Source organism: Notothenia coriiceps, unplaced genomic scaffold (genome assembly GCF_000735185.1).
Source record: "Notothenia coriiceps isolate Sejong01 unplaced genomic scaffold, NC01 NC01_scaffold00035436, whole genome shotgun sequence".
NCBI classification, from domain to species: domain Eukaryota; kingdom Metazoa; phylum Chordata; class Actinopteri; order Perciformes; family Nototheniidae; genus Notothenia; species Notothenia coriiceps.
In genome coordinates this window covers 9,759-37,467 of record NW_011368137.1, presented here as the reverse complement: position 1 = coordinate 37,467, position 27,709 = coordinate 9,759, and the positions used below count along the sequence as shown (strand labels likewise).

General features: G+C 40.7%; 2 protein-coding genes across 3 annotated transcripts; one reads left to right on the top strand and one right to left on the bottom strand.

Annotated features, from left to right (window-relative positions):
• Window positions 1-1,166: 1,166 nt before the first annotated feature.
• On the top strand, window positions 1,167-23,337 carry tulp3 (TUB like protein 3). Of its 2 annotated transcripts, XM_010791328.1 has the most exons (12): window positions 1,167-1,254; window positions 8,128-8,169; window positions 10,664-10,715; window positions 15,204-15,366; window positions 15,906-16,178; window positions 19,379-19,509; window positions 19,613-19,798; window positions 19,923-20,035; window positions 20,558-20,675; window positions 20,755-20,853; window positions 21,285-21,456; window positions 21,658-23,337. In XM_010791328.1, exons 1-12 carry the CDS (start codon window positions 1,235-1,237, stop codon window positions 21,789-21,791), a joined length of 1,503 nt encoding a protein of 500 aa, XP_010789630.1. In that variant the 5' UTR covers window positions 1,167-1,234; the 3' UTR covers window positions 21,792-23,337. The 2 variants fall into 2 exon arrangements, with proteins under 2 accessions (XP_010789630.1, XP_010789631.1); XM_010791329.1 differs by lacking the exons at window positions 1,167-1,254; window positions 8,128-8,169; window positions 10,664-10,715 and adding an exon at window positions 12,709-12,986.
• A 154-nt stretch (window positions 23,338-23,491) lies between these two features.
• On the bottom strand, window positions 23,492-25,086 carry LOC104962835 (TCDD-inducible poly [ADP-ribose] polymerase). The gene is made up of 3 exons (XM_010791334.1): window positions 24,926-25,086; window positions 24,504-24,773; window positions 23,492-23,939 (listed from the first exon to the last, which is right to left on the bottom strand). The coding sequence occupies exons 1-3, from the start codon at window positions 25,084-25,086 to the stop codon at window positions 23,492-23,494; spliced, it is 879 nt and encodes a 292-aa protein (XP_010789636.1).
• Between the last annotated feature and the right edge of the window lie 2,623 nt (window positions 25,087-27,709).

Below are 27,709 nucleotides of genomic sequence, written 5' to 3'. Positions count from 1 at the left end.
GTTTAGATAGTTCACTTTAGTCTAAGTTATCTCAGTGGGTCGAAACGGTTTGATCACAATTTATGTAGACAAATATTTCCAAGGCACACCTTTATAATTATTAGGATAAATAAAAACAGGTTTGAAATCATTCCAATGTATACTACAACAGTAAACCAAAAATATTGTTTAAAACTGGAGATTTAAAAATATGCATAAATAAATGTTAACAGGTAAAATAAGATATAAATGAACCACAAAAATAAAACAAGTTAGCCTACATTTATTTGTTATTGGCTATGGTAGGTTATTGGTTATGTTCTGATATACTTATTTGATTAATAAAATGCAAACCGATCTTTTTCACATGGGTGTTTAGAGTTGTATCCAGTCTCAAGTAATTGGGCGCTCAAAGTGCACCAGATTGAAGTATTTTACTTTAAAATGTTAAAGTAAAATACCCCCGGACCCCCCTAGAGGATGTGACGTCCATCCCCAATTAAAACATATTTATGCAATACTAAATACATTTGAAGCCTTTTGATATAAGCTGTCCACCATTTCAATACGTTTATCTTTTTGTAGTGTTTTGTAGAGGTTTTTCATTGCCAGCTAAAATCTTGCCTAGGGCTGCAAATTGGTCAAAACCGGCCCNGATGTCATCCCCACAGCACCCCCCATCTGAAACATGTTCCCACGGCTATGAGAAGAGGGCCAAAATAACCAGGCGGAATAATAATAAAAATGTTGTCCGTAGAAGAACAGTTAGTTTGGAATGCTGTTAACAGCATTCCCACTAAATTATTGGTTTATTAAGCCCTAGGCTACAATTAAATAAAATATGTGTGGCCAGTTCAGAAAGGAATAACATCGACGTTTGTAACATAAAGTAGGCTATATATGTCTAAAACCCAAGTTTACTTGTTGTCATGGTTACTGTAGCAAATCCTTAACAAAACCAGTTATTAATCCAAGTTTCTGAACAATAGGTGTTCTTCTTGTAAGCTTTAAACATATTTACATGGTAAAAATATAAACAATCAATAGCTCTTCATAGACTGTATTTATAGAAAGCTCTCCACCCTTCTCTAGAATTTCTTCCAATCATCATCCACGTAAGTAATCGGTCGACCAATAGGAACACCCGTTCTTCGTCGGCTCGGTAACTAAGGACCGAGTAACAGAGCTCTTCTCAACCGCGTCCACAAAAAGTATCCTGCCGCACGAGGATCTTCCTTAGCAACCGTGAATAAACATGAGTTACTACAGCATAAGGTAAAATAAAACATACCTCGCATGTTCTTTGTGTTAGTATCTGTTCTGTTTGACCAACTGTGAAACGAGAAGCTAACCGGTGTCGTCACAGTTTGGTTTTTCGCGAAAAAACTTGACTGTCGCCCACAACTTTTATAAAGGCTCCATTGCATACAGTGGAGGCTGAGGCAGCTAACGTTAGCTTACAATGGTAACAAGCTAGCTATAACAACCCCCAAAGGGTAAATGGGCATAAATGGCAGTCGAAATTACTAGTTTTTATGTTTTATGTTAACTATTTATTGTCAAGCCAAGGGAGCGAGCATACAGTCGGAGTGTCACAGCACAAAACCGCTTTAAAATGTGCATAACCGTGGAAGTATATTAATAATACAGCTACATCACCGCCAACACGACGGGCTCTGATACTGATTAGGTTTGCCTGCTGACAAACAACATCTCCAAGAGCCAGTTCTAATTCCCATTTGGAAAGAAAGACTTCATTAATAGTGAGCGAACAACCTCTATCGAGTCTTTTTTGTTGATGAGCAATTTCCCTAGGAATTTCCGTCGATTTAATTTAGATAAACACAATTACATCATAGCTCCGTGAATATGTAGGATGGCATCGAGTTTGGGTATGTGGAATGACTTGAATTGGACTCCACCGTTCTCTGTTTAATTACAATGTATCAAGTCATATGCATCTTAGACATAGCTCATAAGGTGGAAGACACCCAAACACTGACAAGGTTTGCGTTTTGTGAAGCCAGAGGCAAAAAAAAGAAAAAAGATGTTTGCCTGTCATGTTGGAACATGCCTTTTAAGTCCTGTCTATTTCTGTGTCAAAGCATTCCTGCAAAGTAGTATGTCCTTACAACCCCAAATGAGCGTCTAAAGCTGTAATAATAGGCTAATAATTAAGTAAATAAGTAAGGCAGTCAGTAGCCTAAATGCAAAACTTGGATTTGACTATATTTTAATGTAACAGAAGAGGATAGCCACTGTCAGTCCTACACATAATGAACCATAGTGCTTCCTACACTTTGCTTTTGATTTACACTCTGCTGGTTATGCAAACAGGTGTTAGGAAAATGGATCTTATGTGTGTGTGTGTGCATGATGGACTACTAAACACCATATCAAGCACTGAAGCAGAGGTCTGCTTTCCTTGTGCAGGGAGATGAAAATCAAAGTAGCTCCCACCCTTTCCTGTTAAAGTTCCAGTCTGAATATTTGACTTTTTCAGCTTGTTGATAAGGGCTGTTATACAAGGCATAGGCACATAATGTAACATATTGCTTATTATAGTCACAGCGATGTGAAAAGTATTTAAATTGCCTGCACCACAAACAAAAATGTGGTTTCTTTTTTTTTCTATCTTGTTTCACTGTCTTTGTTCGAGCCTGCCGTATCAGCTAAATGCCGAGCTACTTTGTTTTCCCTGATGTCTATCTTACAATGGGATTTGACACAAGGAAAACAGTGTCAGTTTAGAAATGTTAGAGGCAATGGATTCATTCCTTATCAGCACACATGCTGGGATGCACACTGCTCCGTAGCTCGGATAGTTTGTGTTATAAAGTTCACAGATGGCTGACTCAGCAGTTGTAGTGAGCAACTTTTAAACACAGTTGAGTGAAGGCGTCTTTTCTCTGCTCCTGGTCGACTTTTTAATATTATGCAATGTGTCACTGCGGGTTTTCCCAACCACAAGGACCTCAAGGAACAAGGAATTTATGAATTCAGTCCTCATCCTTGACCATCATACCACCTTCATTATAAATCAGTCGATTAAAAATAATTCTCCACGGAGATGCTGGTTGAACTTTGCAACTACATTCAGGGCTTGTGGTTGAGTTGTGAGTTACCGCGGTTGTTTAGTGGATTCCAAACACTTACAATATGACCCAGCTGGCCACAGTATCTGTTGCTCAATCACACAGACACTGAAAAAAAAAACCTGGTTTTTAAAATGGAAACACTTTTCCCTTGTAGAATGCTGCAGCGCTGCCATTTAGTCAAAGCTGCCAATTCAAAGTAATGCATAATTGTAGTGTCATGAGTAGAGTGTCTCCCCCACCCCCCAAGGGAAATGGTATTATTATCAACTCCTGTAGCTTTTCCATCATTTGTTTTCAGCTCAATAATTACTCCCTCTGGTGATTGATCCCCCTGCTTATCATCAGCCGACCTATATGTCATTTTCAAGCTGTCTCTCAGGACAAACAGGCACAAACATTTTCTCTCCACAAAAAAATCATAACGATTTGGAGGGTTTTGTTCCCTAGCAACAAGATCTGTTTTTAGAAAGTAATATATAGGTTTCAGTTTATTAAGCCACATTTATTAAAAAAGGTATGTGTTTTTAATATGATTTTGCGGAACACAGACTGGTTACTCACATGCTGACAGTTGAGCATACAGGAATCCAGTAATGTTGATGAGGCATGATTTTTTAGAAAAGCTATTTTAAGATAAATAAATTCCTGCTATTGCAAAAAAGTCAGATGGCAGACAGAATGTGCGTCTGTAGTTTGATATGCAGTCCCCCCTTTATGACTCACAGGAAATGAGCTGCAACAGAAAGTTTTCTTTTGAAATGTATGTATAGTTACTGGGAATACTTTGCTTGAATTCATAGAACATTCAGACTTTGTGCCCAATGTGTGGTTGTGGCACTAGCATTTAGGCCCATCACTTCCATACCTATCCCTAGCTGAATCCTTGTGGGTATCCTAAGGTGTGGAGTCATGGAAACGTCTCCAAGCCTCCGACCTCAGTCTGCCTTAGCGCCGGTAGCTGTCACTCCCCTGGGTGGGACATAGCTATTCTTTGTCAGGGACACAATAGCAGAGATCTTGGAGCCGGCAAGCTCACTGTTAGCTTGTAGAACTGCACAGTGACTCTGAGCTCCAGTGTGAATAAGGATTTTGGTGATACTGTATAGGAGAGCCTGGGACTAGCATTCCTGCAGCCGCATCCATGGACACTATAAAGAATGTTGGATCTCAGCCTGTCTACAGCCGCTGGTCATACAGGTAGCTGCACACAGACACATTTTAGTACTAGCACCGGGAGGAAAATCTACTTGATTCACATCTTCCCAAGCTCAATTTGTAATAATAACATGACAAGCTTGTTACTGCAACTGATGGACAGTTATGCTACACACACATTTGTGTAAGCAATTAGTCTAAACCTATCAACAAACTTGAAACTGTTATTCTTGAATTCACTGAGGATAGTGCAATACTAACAATATTTGATCTGTTTAAGTTTAGCATACAAAGGCTTCGTTTGTGCTAGGTTTTTCTTGTGGTTGTATTGCAATCTGTTTATAACATATTTTAATATTCAGTTTTAACCTTTTAAAAATATATAAACTCCATTATGTATTCTGTTTTGAGAATCAATATGGAATCAGGAGTGGTTTTAAATCAGGAAACGATATGACCCCAATATATGCAAAATTGAATCAAACCATGATAGATTCACACCCTAACTTGCAGCTATAGAGGCAGTTGTTTTAAAATGGTTCTTTCGAATCTGAATCAGAAATTCTGTATTCGTCCCGTAGTGGGGACATTTACTGCTTTAAAACACACACACACACACACACACACACACACACACACACACACACACACACACACACACTAACAAAGTCATTTTTTCTTTAGTTCTCCAAACTGTATTGACTTTTCAGGGCCTCTGCCAGACTGAGAAGTCAGCACTTCTTTAATGTTTCTTCCAGTGTCCCCCCCCGTCCAGCTGATGGCTGACCTGCAGTCAAAGATGTGCTCTCGCTCATGTTTCTGCCACCATGTCGTTACTTATTCAGAGCTGTAACCAGAGTTGGTGATTTGCGTGTGTGTATCCAAGCCTGGGTTTTTTCCCCCCTGTATGTTATTGGCTGCTTAATTGGAACACTAATGAAACTAAGGCTGTGTGGAGAATATCCAAGTGATCACAGAAACAGCTGATGTGACTGTCACTGTCCTCTTAGCAATTTGTTAGTTAATGTTGACATGATGGCCTATGTAACCATATTTTCCTTCATTAGTGATCCAGTTTGTTGAGGATTCAGCTAGACTTTGATCATTGGGTTTGGAAATGTTTGGCAGACTATTTACCGTGGCAAAGTTAATTTGCGGTTGGATATTCATCCGACCCTTTTCTCACTCAGTTTCACAGAATGCTGGCAGTTAAAGGACAGTTAGCTCACATCGGATCCCTTGCTTTTAACCACAGGGATTCACTTAGGGACCATGAATAAATTATTGCTTCAATGACACAAAACCAAGTTTGTTTTCAATGCCTCTGTCCTGATATCTGATATGATATTTTTTTTTATTGAAACCAAATAATTGTTCATGTCATGTAGCACAGTGACTCTACATTAATACAGCATTATATAATCGCAATGGACACTCTTCTTTATATTGGATTTTAGTGGTTTTTCTGTTTGATATGAATATCTGTATGCAAAAATGTTCTGATTTTTTCAATAGCTTCTATATCATGTGACCTAATGACTCCAAACCAGTGCAACCTTGTTTTATTACACTGGACCAGTAGGACACCTCTTATTACTGAAGAATCGGCGCTATACCTGCTGCCTGTCTCAATCATCCAAATCCTAAAAATGGTAGTGAATTGAAAAGAAGCATTAATTCGCATTTTCCTTTGACGATTTTTTGGACATTCAGTTAAGATTTGGGATTATAAAGTATGTAAACTCTGCAGAAAATGGCGCATTTAATCTCATCAGACCTCCTTTTATTCTGTACCCTCTCTTAGTTGGAAGCTGAATGGCCTGTGACAGACATTACCTTATGCTAATCGAATTCTTTTCTGAAGTGGCAAAGTGGAAGGCTTTTAATTAAAATGAACAACAGAACAAATGAAGTGTTCCGATAAGATGGTCCCTCCGGTTAAAGCCGTGCAATGTCTCAATAACTTTTACATTTGTCTTCTGAAAAGGGAACACAGCAACACACCTTGTCCTCTTTTGCACCCGGAATCAACAGCAGTTTTACAATTATCACCTCGCTTCATTATTTATAGCATTGGAAAACATTTCTCAATATAAGTAAGCCGGTTCCTTTCAAATGCCTCTGACAAACGACCTTACACATATGATGATTTTAATCTGCTGCTGAACAGAAGTGACACCTCTCCGTCTGCCGCTTTGTAAATCTTTAAGGCACAATGCTAAGACTTCCAATTACAGTGAAGCCCCAGAACTGGCCACAGGTTTTTAAAAAAAAAATCAATGCTGGGGAAGTTGCAATGTTGAAGGAGCTCAAATCTCCATGGTTACGTTCGCCTGACACACAAGGAAGGGACAGCAGGGGCTCGTCCTTCTCCAGTCACCCAAGCTTTGACGGACTAATGAAACATTGATCACACACAGCTGTGATGAGACTCTCAGGAAGTGTGCATTAGAGGACATTATCTAAACCCCCAACAGATTGAAGTGTTTAATATAATACTCTGAAGGATGTTTTCCTTTTATTTTACGTTGCACCTGTTCTTCAGCTGACTTCATCGTAAGCTTGTTTGATAAAAGGAGAAGACAAACCTTATCAATGCCACAAGGCGAAAGTTCACTCTGGTATATACACTAGAAATTGACAAATGCACAAACATGACCTATTTTTATGGGCTGTACTGGGACTCGAACCTGCGACCATCCAGTTTCCAAGCTAAGTTCCTGACCGAACCACTGCTGCCCAAAAAAAAACAAGAACGTTGACTTTAATTAAATGTATTATGTCAACAAATTATACATAACGGTATTAGGTTAGTTGAAAGCAATAATATTAAGTTGAACCTAATATTCCTCATTTAAACTTAATATGTTTTGCTTTCAACTAACCCAGGGGTCTGCAACCTTTTTGACCAAAAGGTCCATGTTGCCCCCTTTTCCACCGTCTGGAGCCTCAAAACATATTTGATAGCTTATAAAGTTGAATATAATGTTATATCTTAGACAATAATTACATTTTTTTTGCCTTTATTATTTATTACATTATAGAAAACTGTTTACCTCTAATAATAAACAAAGAACTCTCATAGGGGAATAAAAAAAAATACACAGGCCTATTTTATAATAAATTAAACACAGCACTTGGGGAGTCCTCTGCACATTTGAAAAACATAAATACCATTGAAATGGGCCCACTTTGAAATAAATAAAACATATAGCTGCACCCTAAAAAGAGTTAATTGATTGAATTATGACTGAAGATCGTCAGCTGTCTTCCTCCAATACGTAAGGCTGCAGAACCTTTGACAACTTCTCTCCACATATCAAACATACCGGTAAGCCAGCATCGTTTTTTGTGAAAGCAGATAACTCTAACCACCAGAAGCAGGATATGACACATATTTTAGTTGACCTAATTAAAACTTTTGTTTTTATTTATGTGTCACAGTATCACCTCAAAATACAAGATACAAAACATTTTCAACCGTGCAACAAAATATAAATATTCCTACAAATATTTTCATTTAATTTCCTTCTTATTTTTGTCTAAGCTCAATGGAGCCAGAGTAGAGGGCTTAAAGAGCCGTAGCCGCAGGTTGCAGACCCCTGAACCAACGTAATACAGTTATGTGACATCTCTTGACATAATACATGTAATTAAAGTCAACGTTTCAGTTTTTCAGCGTAGATAGCTACTTTGTTAGTAGACTGCTGCTGCTTTCTTGTTTCATTCACGCTACAAATGAATTCGTAAAACCTTATAGGAATATCGGATGCTGCTTGTGTACATAGATATTTGTTATTTTTCTATCTTGCTGCTGATCTTGTTTCACCCTCTTATTTTCCACATGTGCTGTGCTATTTGCTGCCTTGGTGCCAAACTGCCATTTTCCCCGAAGACCCTCGAGCTCTGCCAGCTTCTCCTCTAACTCAACAGCCAGGTAGAGAGCAAAACACTCGTACACACACACACACACACACACACACACACACACACACACACACACACACACACACACACACACACACACACACACACACACACACACACACACACATTTTCTTCTCCCAATTATGACTTCAATCACAGGGTTAACAGAGGTTTTTTAAAGGCTAATTTTAGACTGTGTAAACACTCTATTCAGTTTGCAAAAGGGCAAATCAAATGACTTATTCTCTGCCTTACCTAGTGTCTTTTTGAAGCAGCAGACAAATTATAATGTAGTTTTTCTTGAATATGAGGCTTCTACAGTATTTCAATGCTATATACCGACATATTTAGTCTGGCCAGGAACCTTAACTCTGGCCCCAGCTGTGTCCTGAACAGTGAACATAAAGGGTTGGAGATGCAGGGCTCCAATACTGAAAGCACTCTTTGGTGCACCCGTCAATCCTCAAATGAAATATGGAGCTGAATCCAGTCCAACCAAATTTCAATTCAAGGGTCTTTAATGTTCTGTCTTCTTTGATTGTAACACTTTGGTCAATGTTTGTATCCTTGTTTCTTCTGCTACATGTTGTCTTTGTTGATGTTGCAATATATTGTATTCATCATTATTTGTCTGACTCCTCACAACTTGTTTGACACATGGCCAACTGCTTTACGGCGTGTCAAAGATGGTAACATGCTTTTGTTCTTGCCTAAACTAAATGGGCGTCATTGGTCGCTACCGTGTGGCACATCAAGGAAACATGCTCTTCTATGTCAAAGCTACCACACAAATGTTTAATCACACCTTTCCGACAAAAATCGCTTCAATGATACCACAAACTCTGTTTGAGTGTTGGAAAACTGTGATGTAAGTTTCCCAATCCCCAGGTCTCAGCAACATATACAAAAAGCTGTAGTGACTTCCCTCAGGTCTCTTTTCTCACCATCTCTCTGACAGTCCCGTAAGTGTAATTAAAAACTACCATCATCCTCTGTTTTCTTACTCTTCTTCCTGTTGCAAGAACATGTCCTCTGGGTTCCATAATGGCCTCCCAGGGAACCTATCTTTAGCCAAAGTCAACAGTGAGGGATACTTGGAAAGCTGACATGACATGTTGGTGCGAGGTGACTCATTTTGACGTAGAGTTGACAGATCATGACTCATGCTGGCTTAAAAGAAGGGGAATTAAAGACCTTGTGTTCATCTTGACATAAATGGGTTTCCGCCCGGTGTTCGTCACCTTATGAGATCCTGTGACTGTCCTTTGAAGATGAACTGTTGGGACTCAGGTTGTTATGCAGTGTGTGTCATCACCTACACACAAGCGCTTAGGAAAATATGTGATTGAGGAAAATAGACATTGGGGGGTGAGCAGTATCAGATGAGCTTAGCTGATGGAGAGATATGTGATTTAAAAAACTTCTCATTATACTCTTAATACTTTTATTAAAAAAAAAGAAACTAATTAAAGTCCAGCCGAGATATGAGCATGAGCTATTTATAAATGTACCCGACAGTAAAATAGAAAAGAAAATGAAGTGAGCCAGCCATTGAAGCCCATTTTCCTATTGGCCAAACGGTGGTACTACAACTTCCATGTCAATCACTTGAAGTCATTGGGCCAAAAAAGACTTTCTCCCATTGACTTATAGGTAAATTAAATACAAAGTACAAACACTAAAATAGACCTTTTTTAAATCATTAGGTCTTTAAAGTTATAAAATGCTTTAAAATGTGAATCTAGAGTTATTTTTCCTATCATTTGACTGATGGAGACCGGTCTTGGCACTATAGACTGGAGGCTTGTCCTAAGGAAAACTCAAATTTGCATGCTCTATGGTCCCAATGGATGTGAAAGATTGCCAGAAGCTCTGTCTATTTTCTATTACTGAGAGTCGGGCCATTTTAGCTTCATGCTCCTCTGAGCAACTTTCATAGGAATGAACGGGCCATACCTCCAATATTTTATCCTTACTTACTACTTTGATCTGACCTCATTCTCTTTATACATCTATGAGTTGGCGACCTACATGTTGCATCAGCAAGTGTCTGACAGAGAGACAGGACTCTCTGACTAAGACTTCAATAGTAAAGTCTCCTGCTGCTGCCTTTCTCTCCCCTCACTGTAGCTAAGCAACAAGGGCCCGGTCCCTTCAGACAGGTGTCTAGGGTGAAGTCTCAGAGGTTTAACTCTTTTCTTCTCTCCATCAAAAACTGCTTTCTTATATTCTTTCTGTCATTTTCTCAGAGAATCAGTCATGCTATGTTTCACCAAAAAGCTAAGAAGGAGAGTTGTTCTTGCTTATAAAACTGCCACCACTGTCACTTAACTCTACTATTATTTCACAGAAGGCCTTAACACATTTTGATTGCCTTGTGTTTGTGCGACAGCAGTGGTGACCTCTACTGTGCTTATAAGGAAAACTGTTTTCAGTGAAGATGCTTTTATAGATGAATGTGTGCGAAATATTGAGCGAGAAAATGTGTTTCTGTGTCTCTGTAGTGGCATTGAAGACGACAGTGCCAGTCTAATGCAACAGAAGCTGGAAAAACAGGTAGGAACAAACTTGAATCAGAGTTAACCCTAACCTAACCTAACACTAACCCAAAGCTGTTTATATTTTTGCATGTGTAAATATTCTGTTGAAAATCTGTATTCCTTCACAGTTTCCAGTGACCTAGGACTGTTTACGAGGATTCAAAGGTCAACATTTACTTTGAAAAAAGCTAGATAACATTTTGAAATTCATACAATCTTTTCATCTACAAAAATGTTGTGCTTCAATCCCTATTCGTGGTGGTAAGCCATTCAAATACACAACTTTCACTGCGGTTGAAAAGCTGTTTGCCCTCCCACTTACCACACACAAAGGGAAGCACACCATGTATTTACAGGGCAGTTTAGCAGCAAACTAACAGTACCGTCAATTACATTTATATAACAGCAAAATAAACTATTTCCCATCAGCATCTTGTGTTGTTTACAGCTATAAAGCAGCCCCTTTAGCCTGATTAAACCCTCGGCTCTATCTCACACATGGATGGTGGTTTTGAAAGCTAACCTGTCATGATTTAGCATGGAACCGGTCAAATCTGAGTCCTGAGATGCTCTGCCACTGCGGTGTCACCCAGGGGTGCCTGCTGTTGGCAGGAGTTTGTTATCACCGCAGTGGTGTGCAATTTAGCGATTAATGTTGTTGGTTCGGAAACCTTCTGTTTTTCACCTGCCCGGTCACTCTGAATGTTGTTGCTCTGTCTGAATTAGTTTCCTTTCATCCCCCCCATAACCTGACATCGCCCTTCTTCTGTTTCACATTTGTTCTCTTTTCATCCTTCCCCCCCTGAGTCTCTGTAAGATGCTTTATCCCAAACCTTGCTGAAGAGCTGAGGTTGTAGAGCTTTGATTTAAGCTGGAAGCCTTTCTCCACTATCTCACACATAAGGCAGACAGGAATGAGGGGAACAGATTGGTGAGTTCAAAGAGAGGGGAGGATTTAGTGTGTGTGTGTGTGTGTGTGTGTGTGTGTGTGTGTGTGTGTGTGTGTGTGTGTGTGTGTGTGTGTGTGTGTGTGTGTGTGTGTGTGTGTGTGTGTGTGTGGCCCAGTCCTAACAACCTCACTTTAGTCTTCTGTTCTTATGTAACATGAAGATAAATATTAAAAGCCAGAGGAGTAGGATTTTCCATACAGCAATAGACAAAAAATAATCCCTCTCAATCTTCCCTAATCTTATGGAGGTCTGTGGCATTGTCTATACCAGTAACCTCTGCAAAAACATAGCAACCAGGTGTCTGATCAGAAGCACACATCCAAGAAGAGGCAACTCAAATGGAGGACACGTAAATGCAGATACAGCGAGGTGAAGCGCAAAGCTGACAAAGGGGTTGGCTTTCATCCCCTCGCCATCATCCGACCCCTTGTTGAGTCCGGGAGGAGGGGCTAGCTTTAATAATGTGTTTACAAACCCCAGCTGACAATTCTTTATTTATCTGGGGGGGGAATTGACTTTTTTTTTACACTTAATCCATTTTAGAATTAACTAAAAATAAAAGATACAGTAAAACTAATTCAATCATTATTATCATAAAGTATAAAGTAAAACAAATAAAGACATTTAAATAAACATAAGAAGTCAAAGGAAAATGTCCAATCAATTATAAATTTATAATCAAACCTCAGAAGTTAAGATAAAGATCTGCACATACCACAATAAATATAATTTATTTTAAAAATAAACACAGTGGTGTGTTAGCATTTATTGGCGGGGGGATTTGTGACAGCTGCCCATCAAAAAAAAGTACAACAAAAATGTAAACACTAAAATTTGACTGTTTCTTCCATACAATTTTAATAAAATGAAATAATCAGAGAATAATATTTGGAGCACTGTGGTTGTTCCCCATATCTCACTTTGAGCGAACCTCCCTCCCTTTTTCTCTCTTTACCTCTATCTCTCTCCCTCCTGCTGTAGCACTAACGACGGCTGATTCGGTTAGAATCGGTGGCCGCGCGCACACACACACACACACACACACACACACACACACACACACACACACACACAGTGGCGCTCAGCATTTGCCTGAGAGACAAACCTTTTCTCTGTCAGAGGAGCACAAAGTGCAGAGGAGGCTGTCGGTGTTTCAGCGGTCACACTCCAGATCCAGGAGAGGGGTGAGGGACAGGAAGTCGTGCCCAGCAGGAGAGCTTCTCTTTGGGGGAGAACGTACTTACATCTGACCTCAAGACAAACGGGACTTGTGATGTTTTTTCTATAAAGACACCGGTTATTTTGAATCACACTTGTTAAGGATCTCAATGGAACGGGTTGGTAACTTCATATATTTATTTTTCTGATATATTTCCTTTTTACAAGTGTGATAATAACAGTTTGGATGCTTGTTCTTGATAGAAGAATAAACCAAAAGAAAATTCAGACACCCAGTAATCTCTCACTGACTTCATTAAAAGACACACATTTTTATACAGTTTGTCTCACTTTTTCAGATGTAATGTACTTTATCTCATGTGTTGGCTGGTACAGGAAAGACTGTATGTGGAGCTTGAATGAAGTCACATCCTGGCCTCAACATTTTTACAAAACAATGCAGTATTACAATGGATCGGCTTAAAATAGCAGCTAGAAAGGGAAGGCGATACAATGTGGTCGGACTTTGATTAAATGAAAAATAAGTCAAGAGTGAAGGCTGACCACGCAGGCGAAAAAAAGAAGTCTTTGGACATAACTTTAGTCTCATGTTCAAGTGATTCTGATGCCGTTTTACGTAATTCAGTAGACCTCTTCGAAACAAAAGGAAGACTAAATCAGATCGCACCAGAAAATAACACTTACTTTGAGAAAAATCTATAAAATATAATGTTTAGCTTTAAGGTTAAAAGTGAAAAAAAGTTTGGAACCCATCATCAGGTCATTAAATGTAATCATCAGCAGTAGTGTTTTTCCCGTATTACCATTTTGATATTTGGCTATATTTTCACATGCATATTTAATACTAACGGTAATGACAGTCATTATGATAATTCTGCTTTATGATTTATGCATTTTTCGCCTTTATTTTTCGCCAGGAATGCAAATCCTGGGGTCCTTTTTAAAAGCAGAGTTTTGAAATGATAACAAATCTATGACCATATTTTAAAACTCATGTGAAAATCATCTTTCACTTGTGCCTTTAACATCTTAACCCACCTGTTGTCAATGGGTGGTTATTGGTTTTTATGGATTTTTTATGCCTCTATGTAAAAAACCATTATATTTATAGACATTTCCCCTCATAAGTCACCACATGCAGTGGGAGCAGATCATGCTGTGGTTGAACTGAGGGGAAGAAACAGTGACACACATCTTTTCAAACACATTTTATCAGTAACTGATGAGTTATGAAAGCTTTTTGGTTTGGCAAATACAAGACAAAGCCTCGCTACACAGCTTCACTAAACAAGACTTGTTGTGTATTTGACGCACTAATTAATGCGTTGTGTAATCCACCGGCTGCTCTGACCACAAACACTGGGGCCCCAGTGGGGGGGGGGGGCACTGGATATAGCATGACCAGGATGCATTTACTGCCTTTTATTGTAACTCAACATAAATCATTATCCGCTATACCACGGTACCTAAAGCAATGCTGTGTAGTCATTATGCTAAATAACAGAATTGTTGGATCTGCCTAATTTCTTCACAAAATGCACAGCTTGCGGCATTGAAAATGTACTGCACATTTTTGTCCGACCCTGACAGTTTAAATTAACAAAACTGTGAATTTTGATATTGAATACAGCCTAAAATCAAAGAAAACACCAGTGGCTATTCAGTGAACCCATTCAGAGGTATTCAGCCCTTGGAATCATTGTTGGGTTTTATTTCGGTTAATTGTTTTAGCCCCTTCTTTTCTTTCTTCCCTCTTAAGGTTATTTTCTTGTTGTGTGAGTCATCCCACAGTCACATAACCTGTATTGTGTGTTTATATTCCATGCAGTGTGGTTGCTTAACACTAATCTCGTGATTTCAGTCAAGCAATTTTCCTTTTCCTGTACCTTGCAAGGTTGCCATTTCTATTATGTAAAATATTCATGCTTTGAGTCACTTATCCCATTATGTAGCTATGCAATATATATCCTGCTGCCTAACAGGGAGGATTTAGCACTAGGAGATTCACAAAAACACTGTCGAGGGTGTGACTTAATTACTTATTCAGCTTGGATGGGTTTTTGTCGCAGTTAAATGGCAGTGTTGGTCTGTTGCCGCAACACTTGATCTCAAAGCAGAATATTTTCACAACTGGAAGGACACTCTGAGAAGAGGTTTTCAAATAATCCCCATTAGCCTCAGCTATCTTCATGTTAATGTTATCCTCCTGGTCATTTGCAGTACCTTTTTGACAGGCACAGGTTGGAACTCATCATGCATACTAACGTTATTACCCTCTGAATAGAAGCCTAATGCATGTAGTTGTTTCCCACTCCTTTGCCTTCACATCTGACTGCGGTGTTCACAGCGTTTCTGCTCTTGTGTCCGGTCCACAGAGGGCCCTGCTGGAGCAGAAGCAGCGGAGGAAGCGGCAGGAGCCTCTGATGGTGCAGCCCAACACCGAGGCCCGGCCCCGGCGCTCCAGGACGCGGCGGGGGGAGGAGCAGGCCCCTCTGGTGGAGTCACAGCTCCACATTACCAACGATGTCATCATTGATGGTGAGGAAAATTGTGTTTCATTTCTTTAATCTTATAAATATGTTGGAATAATTCTGTATAACAGAATGTTTAAAAAATATATATATGTTACTTAAAAATTCAATTATTCAAGGTTTTTTTTGTGATCAATTTTGTATGTAGTTAAGGCAGAACAACATGGTATGATATACATACATACAATGTGAAGGAACATAGATACAGCTCCCTTACACAAACAAAAATAACACCCTCCCCATGACCCCTGTGAGCTGGACTAAGCGCCAATAGGTAATAAGTAGCATACAATTACACATGAATCAGAAAAGAGGAGAGAGAAAGGAATCACATCCAGTGCTACATTATTTTGTTGTGAAGAAGCAGGAATTGTATCTGTTTGTAAGGCAGTTTCATAGTGTGCCACAGCATAAATGCATAGCATACACTAAAGATGATGCAGTAATTGGTGTTACTGTGCTGCAGACTTGCCCTGACACAGTTCTGTGTAATTACCACATTTCCAACTAATCTAATAAACCTCTGACTGCGCTCATCTCCTGTAGGTATCGATGGCCCGGCAGCTTTCCTCGGCTCTGAAGCTCCTGATCTGGGAATGAAAATCCTGTCAGTAAGCCAGTCCCAGACCCTGTCCCAGTCCCAGTCCCAGACCCTGTCCCAGTCCCAGACCCTGTCCCAGTCCCAGTCCCAGACCCTGTCCCAGTCCCAGTCCCAGACCCTGTCCCAGTCCCCTGTTGCTGAGGAGCCTGAGAGAGATGGAGACACTGAGACGCTGCTGCAGCCAAAGACAGATATCCACGAGTTACTGCAGAAACAAGGTGAGTCCTGGGAAAGCTTGGTTGACTTTAAAAGAGGAAATTCACGTTGGTTTTTGTTTTTGTTTTGTGAAGATAGAGTTGAAATATAGTTGCGTAATTTGGAACAAAGCTTCAAAAGTCTGAGATTTTTTAGTAGGCCTAATTGATGGAAAATTACACTTTTGTGCCAGAATATTAATTGAACTAACTCCATACATTCTTATTAAGGAACACATTTTCTTACTAAGACAGTTCAAATCCACAAAGCCCTCCGATTGACTCCTGCGCTCAGGGGACGTACTGTCTTCAGTCAAACATAAGAGCCAAATTTGGTTCCATGAGCACGCCTGCTGCATTACTCGCCTTCCTCCCTGACGCTGTGGAGTCCCCTGATGCTGTTTCCACTCTGTGTTAATGTACTTGTTCTTCCAAATCACTCCAGATTAGCCGCTGTTGTTCAGCAAAGTCAGATTTTTTATTACATCCCCAAAGATGTTTTAATCACCCCCCTGCTGCAGTGTGGAATAATGGAGAAGACAGTGGTGTGATTGATGGGGAGGCAGTGAGAAATGGGTCAATTAATAATAGGCATTGTTCACACTGCAGTGCTCATCTATGGCATCACTATAGATACTGCTACCCATATTAGCAGCCAGCTGGCATGCACTTATAAACTTTATGGAAGAAGTGTTCTCTTCTAATCCACCTGCTGCCTTGGAGCATAACGCATGTTTTCATTACATTACATTTATTTTGGCTTTTACCCAAAGCCACCTACAATAAGTGCATTCATCCATGAACATACCATCTCAAAACAGCAAGACTTCTGCAGGTACATTAGCTTTCAACAGGCACACCATTTGAAGTGCTACTGGATTCGCTTCAAAGAGGAAAAACCTTTCTAAGTGCTGCATACAGAAATAAAAAAAGATTTTTGTTTTGGCCAACGTGCGGTGGAAACGGGTTTTGGAGACTTTGACGGAAGGCATTTTCTGCCTGTGCTTTACTGTGACAGTAGCAAATCGTCCTTCTGTATAATTAAAGGTCTCATTGTTCATGTCAGCCCAGTGAAGCGGGGGGAATATGTCCTCAGAACCGAGAGCAGGTATTTTTGGCTCTCTGTTCCATTGAATACATCCACCCCTGAGGAAATGGAGGTGTATGTCAGCTAAGTCCTTGACTTCCACTGGTACCATGTAAACCAGTGCTAGCTGTTCCATGGTCGGGTCGTCGGCGACTAAACCGGCTCCCCCACCTGGCCTCGGTCTTGTGTGGAGGGTGATGGAGACACCCAGCAGGACTAAATACAAAACCTGTCAAAGGGCGGATGAGCTCCTCGTGAGCCAACGGCCATCTCCTGCAGCCAATGTTGGCGCCAATGTATTGACCTCTGTCTTTCCTTGGAGTCCTGTCAGCGGAGGCCAAGTGTGGTTCCTGCAGCTTGGGCAACGCTGGAGCCCTCATTCCCGCCCGGGCAAGTGCAATGGAGAGGACACTTCATCTCTCTGATTGCACTGTACAATCTCTTGTAGATTTTTCTTGCCAATTAAAATGAGGAAATGGAAGAATGACAAAGTCTGTGGAACATTTAGTATTTGATCAGCTCATTCAATCAAGTATTTTTGACTTGATCTATCTTTTTTGGTGTTATTCAATAGATTGTTGGGTAGAGAATTCCCCTTTCCAAATGGTTGGTCTCACAGAAGATGTTTCGGTGTGTTTATTGAGCTCTATTGCCACTGTTAGAGGGAAGCTAGCATTTTCTATCGGTACTTCGTAACGCTATTTGCTTTCTCTCAGGGAAAGCTGCACTAATTGGGTGCATCGCTTGTAAAAACCCCAGTATAAACATTGTGTGTGGCTCTGTTGTCCGTCACATCATTATTCTTGTTCAATACTGCATACAGGCCAGTGCTCAGGACATGTTGGGCCCAGGTGGCAGGATGGCTCTTCTGTCTGCCAAATATGAAATGCTCTGGCTGTGTGAAGAAGCAGGCTTTACCAGCGGTGTGCTAGAATTTTATGTAATCACTTCAAAGCTGGATATCCGGTAATAGGGACAATGCTGCATCAAATGTCCTACCAACCACATGATTGTAATTCATTTAATTTTCTGGTCAATCATTTCAAGTTAAATGTCATAATTTTACATATTTATCATAGACACACTGCTTACTGAGATATTTCCGTACCAGTGGACCACTGTCGTCCTCTGACAGCACATTAAAGTGAACTACAGCTGTGTCCAGGCAGATACATCCAATTATCAATGAGGAGACCGATGTCTCAAGCAGTGCAGAGCGGCATCAGTGAGTCATTTTTCATCTGCACGACTGCACGGAGCTGCCTCTCCACAAACACACAGATGCAAGCTATGGGTCATCTGCTCACATTAATGTCAACCTTGAAGAAACAGGCTCAGAAAAAGATGCATTGTTTGTGACAGGTATTGAGGCCATGAGCAAAATGTGATCTTTCCGTAGGTGAATGATGAGCAGAGCTTCAATTGGAAATGGGAAATGTTAAACTGCCCCCCCCCCCACAACCCAGGAAACTATCTGCAAGGATTACTCATTGTTACTCTTCAGTTACTGGAGATGGTTACCAATTTCGTACGGGAAAACAAATACCTTCACGCATTTCACTTTGTGTGCTAACCCAAGCCTTCATTTTCTGAAGAGACATACCCAGTGGCAGACAGAATTGCATAAAGCAAGGCTTATTAGGAACTAATCTAATACCAAATGGTGTTTTTATTCTACTGCCATTAGTATGCAATCAACGTTAACTTCATAATGATCAGTTCAAGCTTTAAACGTTGCCGCTTTGAGTTCATTGTTGTTCTGTTTGATAGGAAGCAGTTCAAATATGGCTTAGTTACATTTGCAAGGCTTTATCCACTTTCCTCTTTTGCTGTTAAACACTTGAAATAATTTCCTGTGTAAAACAAAAGGTAGCCTAACTATACAATTTTACTGCAATATTTTTGCTTCAACTGATGCTTTGTTATTGCATCAGCTCGTGAGAAATGATTTATCCAAGACCATAGATGAAACTGTGTAATCCACCTCGGGGGACACTTTTGAACCACAGAAACCCCTGGGAAGAAAAGAAGGAGATTCTATATGCACAGTCTCCGGGATTTATTTTCCTCTTCTGTCCTGTGTTGATTTGTGTAGAAAAAGAAAGGCCTCTCACATCTCTGCCCCCTCTCTCTCCAGGTCTGTGTGGCAGTATGAACTTTGATGAAGACAGCGAGCATGAGGGCGATGGTGAGGAAGAACGAACGCGCTCCCTGTCCCCCAACACTGACACCAGACCAGCCTCTGCCGCCAGTAGCAAGGACATTCCAGTGAGTAACAAATACACCAGGCGTAGATGACATAATGCCACATAACAGTGAAATACAGTCTAAAAATGCTGTTATTTGAACTAAAGCACTGTGTTGTTCCCAGGAGGGGAGCTCCGGATCTCCCACAGCAGAGAGCGCACTCGATGTGGCCAACCTGGAGGAGTTTGTCCTGCTTCCTGCTCCACGTGGAGTTACTGTTAAATGTCGAATAACCCGGGACAAGAAGGGCATGGACCGCGGCCTCTACCCCACCTACTTCATGCACATGGAGAGAGAAGATGGCAAGAGAGTGAGTAGCCTCAGAAGAACTATGAGTAATCCATGATAAAGATGATTGAAGAATAGACCTTTGGTGTTAATAGCCTAAGTGTACAGTAAAGATTTAAATATGTGCCTTTCTTGTCTCTTTCCAGGTCTTCTTGCTGGCAGGGAGGAAGAGGAAGAAGAGTAAGACATCCAACTATCTGATTTCAGTGGATGCCACGGATCTGTCGAGAGAGGGGGAGAGCTTCATAGGAAAACTGAGGTAAAAAGCCACTGAAGAACACATTGTCTCTGTCATTTTCTGATCGCATTCATAAACATACGTCTCAAAGTTCAAACTGAAATCTGGCTAAAATCCACCTGAAAATACTGTTTAGTTGAGTTTTTCACGTTTAAGACACGATCAACACGTTTGTTAGAAATAGCTACATTAGATGGCACTTTAAACAAACTACATTGGAGCTGAGATTTCAGACACTTAGCAAGTCTTTGCAATGCTGTTAATAAACTGTGTACAAAGCATGAATTAATAGCTGTTTATACGCTGTACCATGTGTCATTTCTTATATTCAAAGCCTCTGCTTGTGTTTTGAGATCCCCCTAAAAAGATATATTTAAAACCTCAGAAAATCCTCAATTTGTGTGTATTTCAAAGCTGTGTCAAAGGCTTTGTCACTGCCCAAGTTATGTTTGGCTGCTTTTAAGAAGCACATTGCTACTACCCATGACTCAGATATGTGCCAAATGCCAAACGGTGTGAACCTTTTGTGTTGTTTTCTATCAGGTCCAACCTCATGGGCACCAAATTCACAGTGTATGACAACGGCATCAATCCCTGCAAACACCCCGGGACGCTGCTGGAAGAGAGCAACACCCGACAGGAGATGGCTGCTATCTGCTACGTGAGTGAAATTCACACAAAGTCCCCTGCATTTCATTACATTAAAGTGAAACTGTCTCACCCTCTGTTCCACTTGGCAGGAGACCAACGTGCTGGGATTCAAAGGACCACGTAAGATGACCGTAATCATTCCGGGCATGAACATGAACTTCGATAGAGTCCCCGTACGACCTCAAAACGTGAGTCCGATGCTCACGAAATATTCACTTTAAGTAGAAAGGAAGACGGGACAAAAGGTTCAACTCCAGGATCGAGACATTCTTATGTACTTCATGGCTGATAGTATAGTCGCAGATTTTTTGCAGTTAATTGTATTTTTAGGGAAATTGCATATCCATAAAAAGAAATGGGCTGAGAATTTAAACAATATATTAGCACTATTAAAAACATAAGGAATAAGAAGGGCAATCAAAATGTATTTTACTTTCCTTTTTTTAAATGTATTTGTTTACTTTATGTAATGTTTTGTTGCTTCGTGTATCTACCCCTGGACTTTGTTGTATGTAGAATGTATGATATTCATGTATGATATTGAATAGATAAATAAAACTTCACTTTAAATAAGAGCATCAACTGAATGAATAAAAACCTGAACCTGTTGGTATTACAGGAGCAGGAGAGCCTTCTGAGCAGGTGGCAGAATCACTCTCTGGACAACCTGATCGAGCTGCACAACAAAGCCCCCGTGTGGAACGATGACACCCAGTCCTACGTGCTCAACTTCCACGGCCGCGTAACTCAAGCATCAGTCAAAAACTTTCAGATAGTCCACGACAACGACCGTAAGTATAAGGACAGAGGGTGTCGTATTGTCATACTGATATTCTGTACAAACTGTGAAGTCCACTGAGACAAATGTAACATTTGTGATATTGGGCTATATAAATAAACATTGATTGATTGAAGTATTCAGCACTAATCACTGTTTGTCCTCACACATTTTCCCTGATGATTAACTTACCGGATGTTTCCCATACCTCCAGCTGACTACATCGTCATGCAGTTCGGCAGAGTGGCTGAAGACATCTTCACTCTGGACTTCAACTACCCCATGTGTGCACTGCAGGCCTTCGCCATTGGCCTGTCGAGCTTTGACAGCAAGTTGGCCTGCGAGTAACGCTCCAGTTTTAATTCCACATTACCACATTTCCTGTCCTTCCCTCAAACTCTTCTCCAGGGGCTGTTTGGAAGCCGACAGCTTACATCACGGAGAGCTGGTTCACGCAGAAATCACACCGATACGAGACTGATAAAGAGGATACTGATCAGAGACTTTGGGTGATCCAACAACCGTCTTGGTTCCATTTTAGGGTTAGGGTTATCAGTTTAACTGTGTGTATGTGCACACGTACTAAAAGGGAAAAGAAAGAGCAGAACACACTTTCATATCTTGTCAGACAGAAAGCTTTTTTCTGTTGCCTTCCTTTGATTTCACTCTGTCGTTGCTCAAAAGATGGCGATGTCTGAGATGTTACTCAACAGAGTGTAAACCATTTTGAATTACAAAAACATGGCCTTTCCTTTGGCGCCACCCTCAGGCCAAACGTTAGAGTTATTTAGTGATAAGGGACTAAGAAAGCAAAATTCAGTTTTGCATCAAAGCCAGCATTTCAATGTTGTTTACATCTTTAAATGTGGCTCCATGATTTAATATAACTCATTTTGACAACTCCTTCTCGTGTGGAAGGTGCCTGTCTTACGTTTTTTGTGTGCTTTTTTTTGTGAATACGTGTAATTTCTATCTTGTGACTGTGATTTTTCTTTGTTATAACACGTTGGATTATCATTGAAAAAATAACATAAACGCAGAATTGCACATTTAAAGAGGAAGCATTAACATACTGTTTATACAATGCCCTCTTTTTAATCAGTTTTTAAATAACATAAAATACTAAATGTCCTTTCGAGACATGGATTTTTAAAATAATGTATGCATTAATACACAACACAGATCTTATATTTTCATTGGTGCACAGATTTTATTGAGTTAAGTTTTGTACAGCCCACATTAAATTGCATAGAAGTGTCTAAAATATAACTGCCAGTGTCTCTTCATCTCAATGTCTTACCCTTTACATTTTAAGGGAACCTTAAGGGAAATCGATTAAAGCTGGCATCCTTTCCATCATCATTAAATGTCCCTTACATCTTGTTTATTTACTGTACTGTAATGTTTAAAATATCTAACTCACAGTTACTTTAATCAGTCTAATCTGGAACAGAACATATGTTTAGGGCTTTTCAGGTTTAGATCTAATTTGAAAATGTTGTTTCCTGATCAGAAATCCCAAAAATACCTGTTTTAAAGAAATTAATAATACAAATATTTTCAACTGTGTGCCAGGAACTTATGAAAATAGTTGTCATTTTGTGTTAAATTCAGTTTTAAAGAGAGGACAAAAATGTATAGAAAATATTTTTGAAATATATCATGCTTTTACTAGAAGAGACTGTTGTGATGCACATTCCAGTTTAACTTTTGAAAAACATACAATCAGATATACGGCTGTATTGGAACAGATGAAGATTTAACAATGGACGATCAAACCTGAAAATCATGGTGAAACACAGAGAGAGAGATGAATGTATTCAGTGAACAATTTATTTTCACTTTCGAGAGAAAAACAAAAAGTACTTATTTCCATCAATGTAAAAACATTTAAATAACCAAAATAAAGACATTTTGAAAGTGCTTTGTAATTGTGAACGTTCTGCTTCCTTGTCTTCAAGTAAATTGCACATAATTGATACATTGTACATTTTGTCTCTGAGCGAACAATGTCTGAACGATCAACAAACTCCTCTGCTCTTAAGGAGTCAAATTTCAATCTCATCGGTTAGTTCTTTGTACTTGATGAGGTAGTATGGGTAGCACTGACAGCTGTCAAAAACGACAAACATGGTGGGGTTTTTCACGTCGTCCACGCAGGTGTCGTAGCGACCGATCGGCCTCGTCTTGGACTTGATTGGCGGCGGCCTGCGGTAGTTGGGCATTCCCTGAGTCACGTTCCCCACCAGTACTTTGACCAGGAACATATGGCGGACCCCGTTGGGCCGCGCTATGGCAGAGTAGGTGTTGGAGTAGGAGGCGGAGATGGAGAAGTAGGATCCGAAACCGCAGGACGTCCCGTTTAGCCCGGCTATGCGAGGGCCGAAGTTGGTGCGGCAGATTTCCTCCGAGGCCTCTTTGTTGGTCCCGTGGAACAATTGTCTCTCCAGAGGCTCCGTAGACACCTCCTGATGCTTCTGCATGTGCGCCTTGTGCCTGTAATGACAACGCACATATATCAAAATAGCTTGTGTCTTTTGTTCCTGCTTCCTTTGTCATTGTACTTCACTTGAAACGTAAATATAGACAGATATATCCAAGCACATTCCATCCACCGTTTCCTCAGGGGAGCAATTTCACAGGATCAAACTTATACCAAATGAAAGAGCCAGCCTTTGGTTGTTATAAAAAAAGGCCAAATATTTTCACCTAATCGTGACCTCTGTAGTCGAGACTATAAAAGACTACATTTCCCACGGCGCCAGCCTCTTAAGAGATACAGATATGGGCAACCTGTTAGAAAGATGCCGTCAGGACAGTTTTTATTTATTTGAGTTTTGCCTCTTGTTTGGATTTGTTTAACTATTGTAAAGGCCTATTTTCTTTGTTGAACAATATGATTTTATTTTAATTAAAGATGAGATGCACAACATCACCATAGCATCGGAAGGTGAACAAGTCATCGGAAAACTAAAAATAGTCTGTTTAGGGCGTCTAAGTGGCTGACGGTCACTAAGGAAGGAAGCGGAATGTTTTTTAGAGCACAAACAGCAGCTGAACCTTTGGTACTTGTCCCAGTGGAGGACGTTCTCCACCTGCTGGATGCTGATGATGTCCACTTCGGTCTCAGGCAGGCTCTCGTGGAAGAAGTTGTGGACGCTCCGATAGGTCGCTGTGCCCGCAGGAAGCTCCACCAGGCTGAAGTCCTGCTCTGAGGCCAGACGCCACACCGGAGGATACCAGGACCTGAACTCCTTCAGAGGGTCTACGCTAAAGTCGGCCCCCGGAGGATCACTGACAGGCTCAGCTGGGTTACTCTGGATCCCTGTCCTGGGCGTGGAGTAGAGGAAGGGAGGATATTAATGTTGTGCCTTACTGAAACAAACACTTTTTTTGACACTTGAGGTTTTTGAGTGTTGCTACAAATGTATGTCATCATATACAGTATAATGACCAAGCAAGAGATCAAAATGGGTACAGACTTCAGGTAAGGCTTCATGGAGTGGGGGGAGCGGTAGACGGGTCTGCAGCGAACTTCTCTATAAAACCTTGTGGTGACATTGATCTGGACCATGGAAGTGAAGTCCAGCTTGTGTTCCTGTGAGCCGATAAAATAAGAGCACTCTGGCTCCTTTTCGCTCATCTTCTTCAGCAGCAAGGTGGACAAAGTCTAAAGAGAAATGAACAAATGGATGATCAAGGAACAGCTGGTAAAAGTAAAGGAGCACAGAGCCAAGGAGCGATAATGGAAATGCAAAGTATAAAAACATTCACCTGGCTGTATTCTTTCCAGATGAAGTGGTCCAACCAGTAGATTTTCCACTTACTGGCCAACAATGGGTACAAGATCGGACTGTCAGAGTTAGTCAGTCGTCTAACTTGATCATATTTACATGAGTCGTCCATATTCATCGAGGTAAAGTCCAAATGGTATTTGACATGCCTAAAGGAGTGTTTGAAGAAAAATCTTTGTAAATCACAATTAACATTTAACACGTTTTTTTGCAGAAATGAACATTGTGTCATTTTCAGAGTTTAAGTGAAGACGTGTCCTCTTGCTCACCCATCCTTGATGCAAATGACCTCTTGGTTGACATCGCAGTAGAGCCTCTCCAGTGAGACCTGAGAGCGATGGGGAATGTTGATCCAGTTGTGGCTGCCCGTACACCACAGCTGCCAGTGAAACGGGTAGGGAGTGTGGTGCATGTTACACATATTCCCTGCGTGGCACACATTTAGGAGGAAGTTGTCACAGATCTGGATGTCAGAGGAGATCTTTGTGTGGAACAGAGAGGGGGGAGGCTCTACGGACAAGGCCTGCTGCTTGGTGGGGGGTATTAGGGTCGGGATGGAGGGTAGGACCTGTGTCTGATTAAGGGTGCTGGTCTGGTGAAGACTAGGCTGAGGTGAGGTGATGAGAGGCAGGCAAACGATGAAGGAGGTGGCCTGCGTTGAGGTTGAAGGTGAGTTCTGTGGTTGACCTGGAGGGCTTGGCAGAAATTGGGTGCTACTTTGGGAAAGAGAAAGTAAGACCTGCTGCGGGGAAAGAGCCTGAATCATCATCTGAGCCTGCCCAGTCGTGGAAGGAGGCACTAAGGTGGAAGTGCTTTCAGTTTGGGTGGAAGTTGTAATCTTCCCCTGCTTAGCGGTCAAAGGGATTAAATTCACACTGATGCTGTAGGGGTTGACGGTCCAGGCGATGTCAACAAGCTGGGATCTCATGGCCTCCCACACTGGGAGGCTGGTGTTGGTGTCAGCTGGGATTTCCAGTAATACAAGAGAGGGGCTCAGGAAGGTGACTTTGGATGGTTTGGACGGGGGCTTCAAAACTGCAACACTGTCAGCCGACTTTCTCTTCTTTCCTTTGCTCGATGAAGGCATCATGGCCCTCCTGTAAAAAATACATTTTGGTACAGACACAATGGCATTGGGCATTGCTAAATGTGTAACAATTTAGATGTTATATATATTGTTTCTTTGTTATTGCTGAAATGATGGTTTGATATTTTTGAGAATTTTACTCCAGGTTTAAATAAAGTCTTATTTTAGTGTTGATTATATTTCACATGATTAACTAAAGTTACTAAATAAATGTTGAGAAGTAAAAGTAAACGATTTAACTCTGATAAGTCAGGTAGGAGTACAAAGTAGCAACAAATTGAAATACTCAAGTAAAGTACAAGTCTCTCAAAAGTGTACTAAAGTACATTACTTGATCACATTATCTTAAAACGTTATACCACTGAGTATATGTCCAGTGTATTTTGCTTGTTCACATTTCTAAAGAAAACGTTTAATAAAAATAAAATTTGAAACATTGTTTAGTCCTTGGACATGGTGGAGGCTAAGGCTAAGTGAGTTTAGCTAAAACATGTGGAGGTTATATTGTAGCATAAGGAATCAAACTACAAAGAAAACATGTTTTATGGTGACTGGAGGTCTTAAATATATGTATTACATTTAACAACCTCTCACCAACGACATGACGTTCACAACTTGTTATCGTTATTCACACATGGTGTGCTATAATCATCTTGCACTACTAGCATTACGGCTATAACTAGCTAATGAAAGCTAATTAACACGTGTGTATTTAGCTAACCTTACCGTGACACCTGCTGAGACCTATGATCTTTTAACTTTGCTGGGAAAAAGCAGCTTCCCAATAAACTTCACTCAGTCGTTATGGAAATAATGTTAAAACTTGTTCAGAACATTTACAGGTAGGCCTAATAGTAAATAAACGTTTGTTAAAGTTAGGTGATTTAAGAAGAGGAGGACATGTCGACGTGCGAAGCTTCACTGTTCAGTGGGTGTGTTCAAGTGATTCTAGAACTTGGCGTGAAAATACCAAATAACCAGGGGTGCACATAAGTGGTACGCAGGTACGCATGCGCGGCAACAATCTGAAATGCGTACCGTCACTTGTGTCACAAAGCGCATTTTGCGTACCGACGTACTTGTGAAGCTTTTCCAGAAGGCGGTTAGATAACCGGACGACGGAGTCGGTCTCCGTGTGCAAAGACAGGGCTGCTGTTAACGTCGGCCTGTACAGCAGCACAGCGCTAAAACAGCTGATCACAACGTTCACACGCTCTGTGGTCACGAAGCTCTGCACTCCACTACCACCCCCCCTGACATTCGCGATTCCGAGGGCTTCATGGGAACTTTGAGGGGAGCCAGAAGTTGGAGTACCAAACAGTGACTCATCTGAGTACCTCACTGAGAAAGTTGTGTGCACCCCTGAATATAAACGTATATGTATT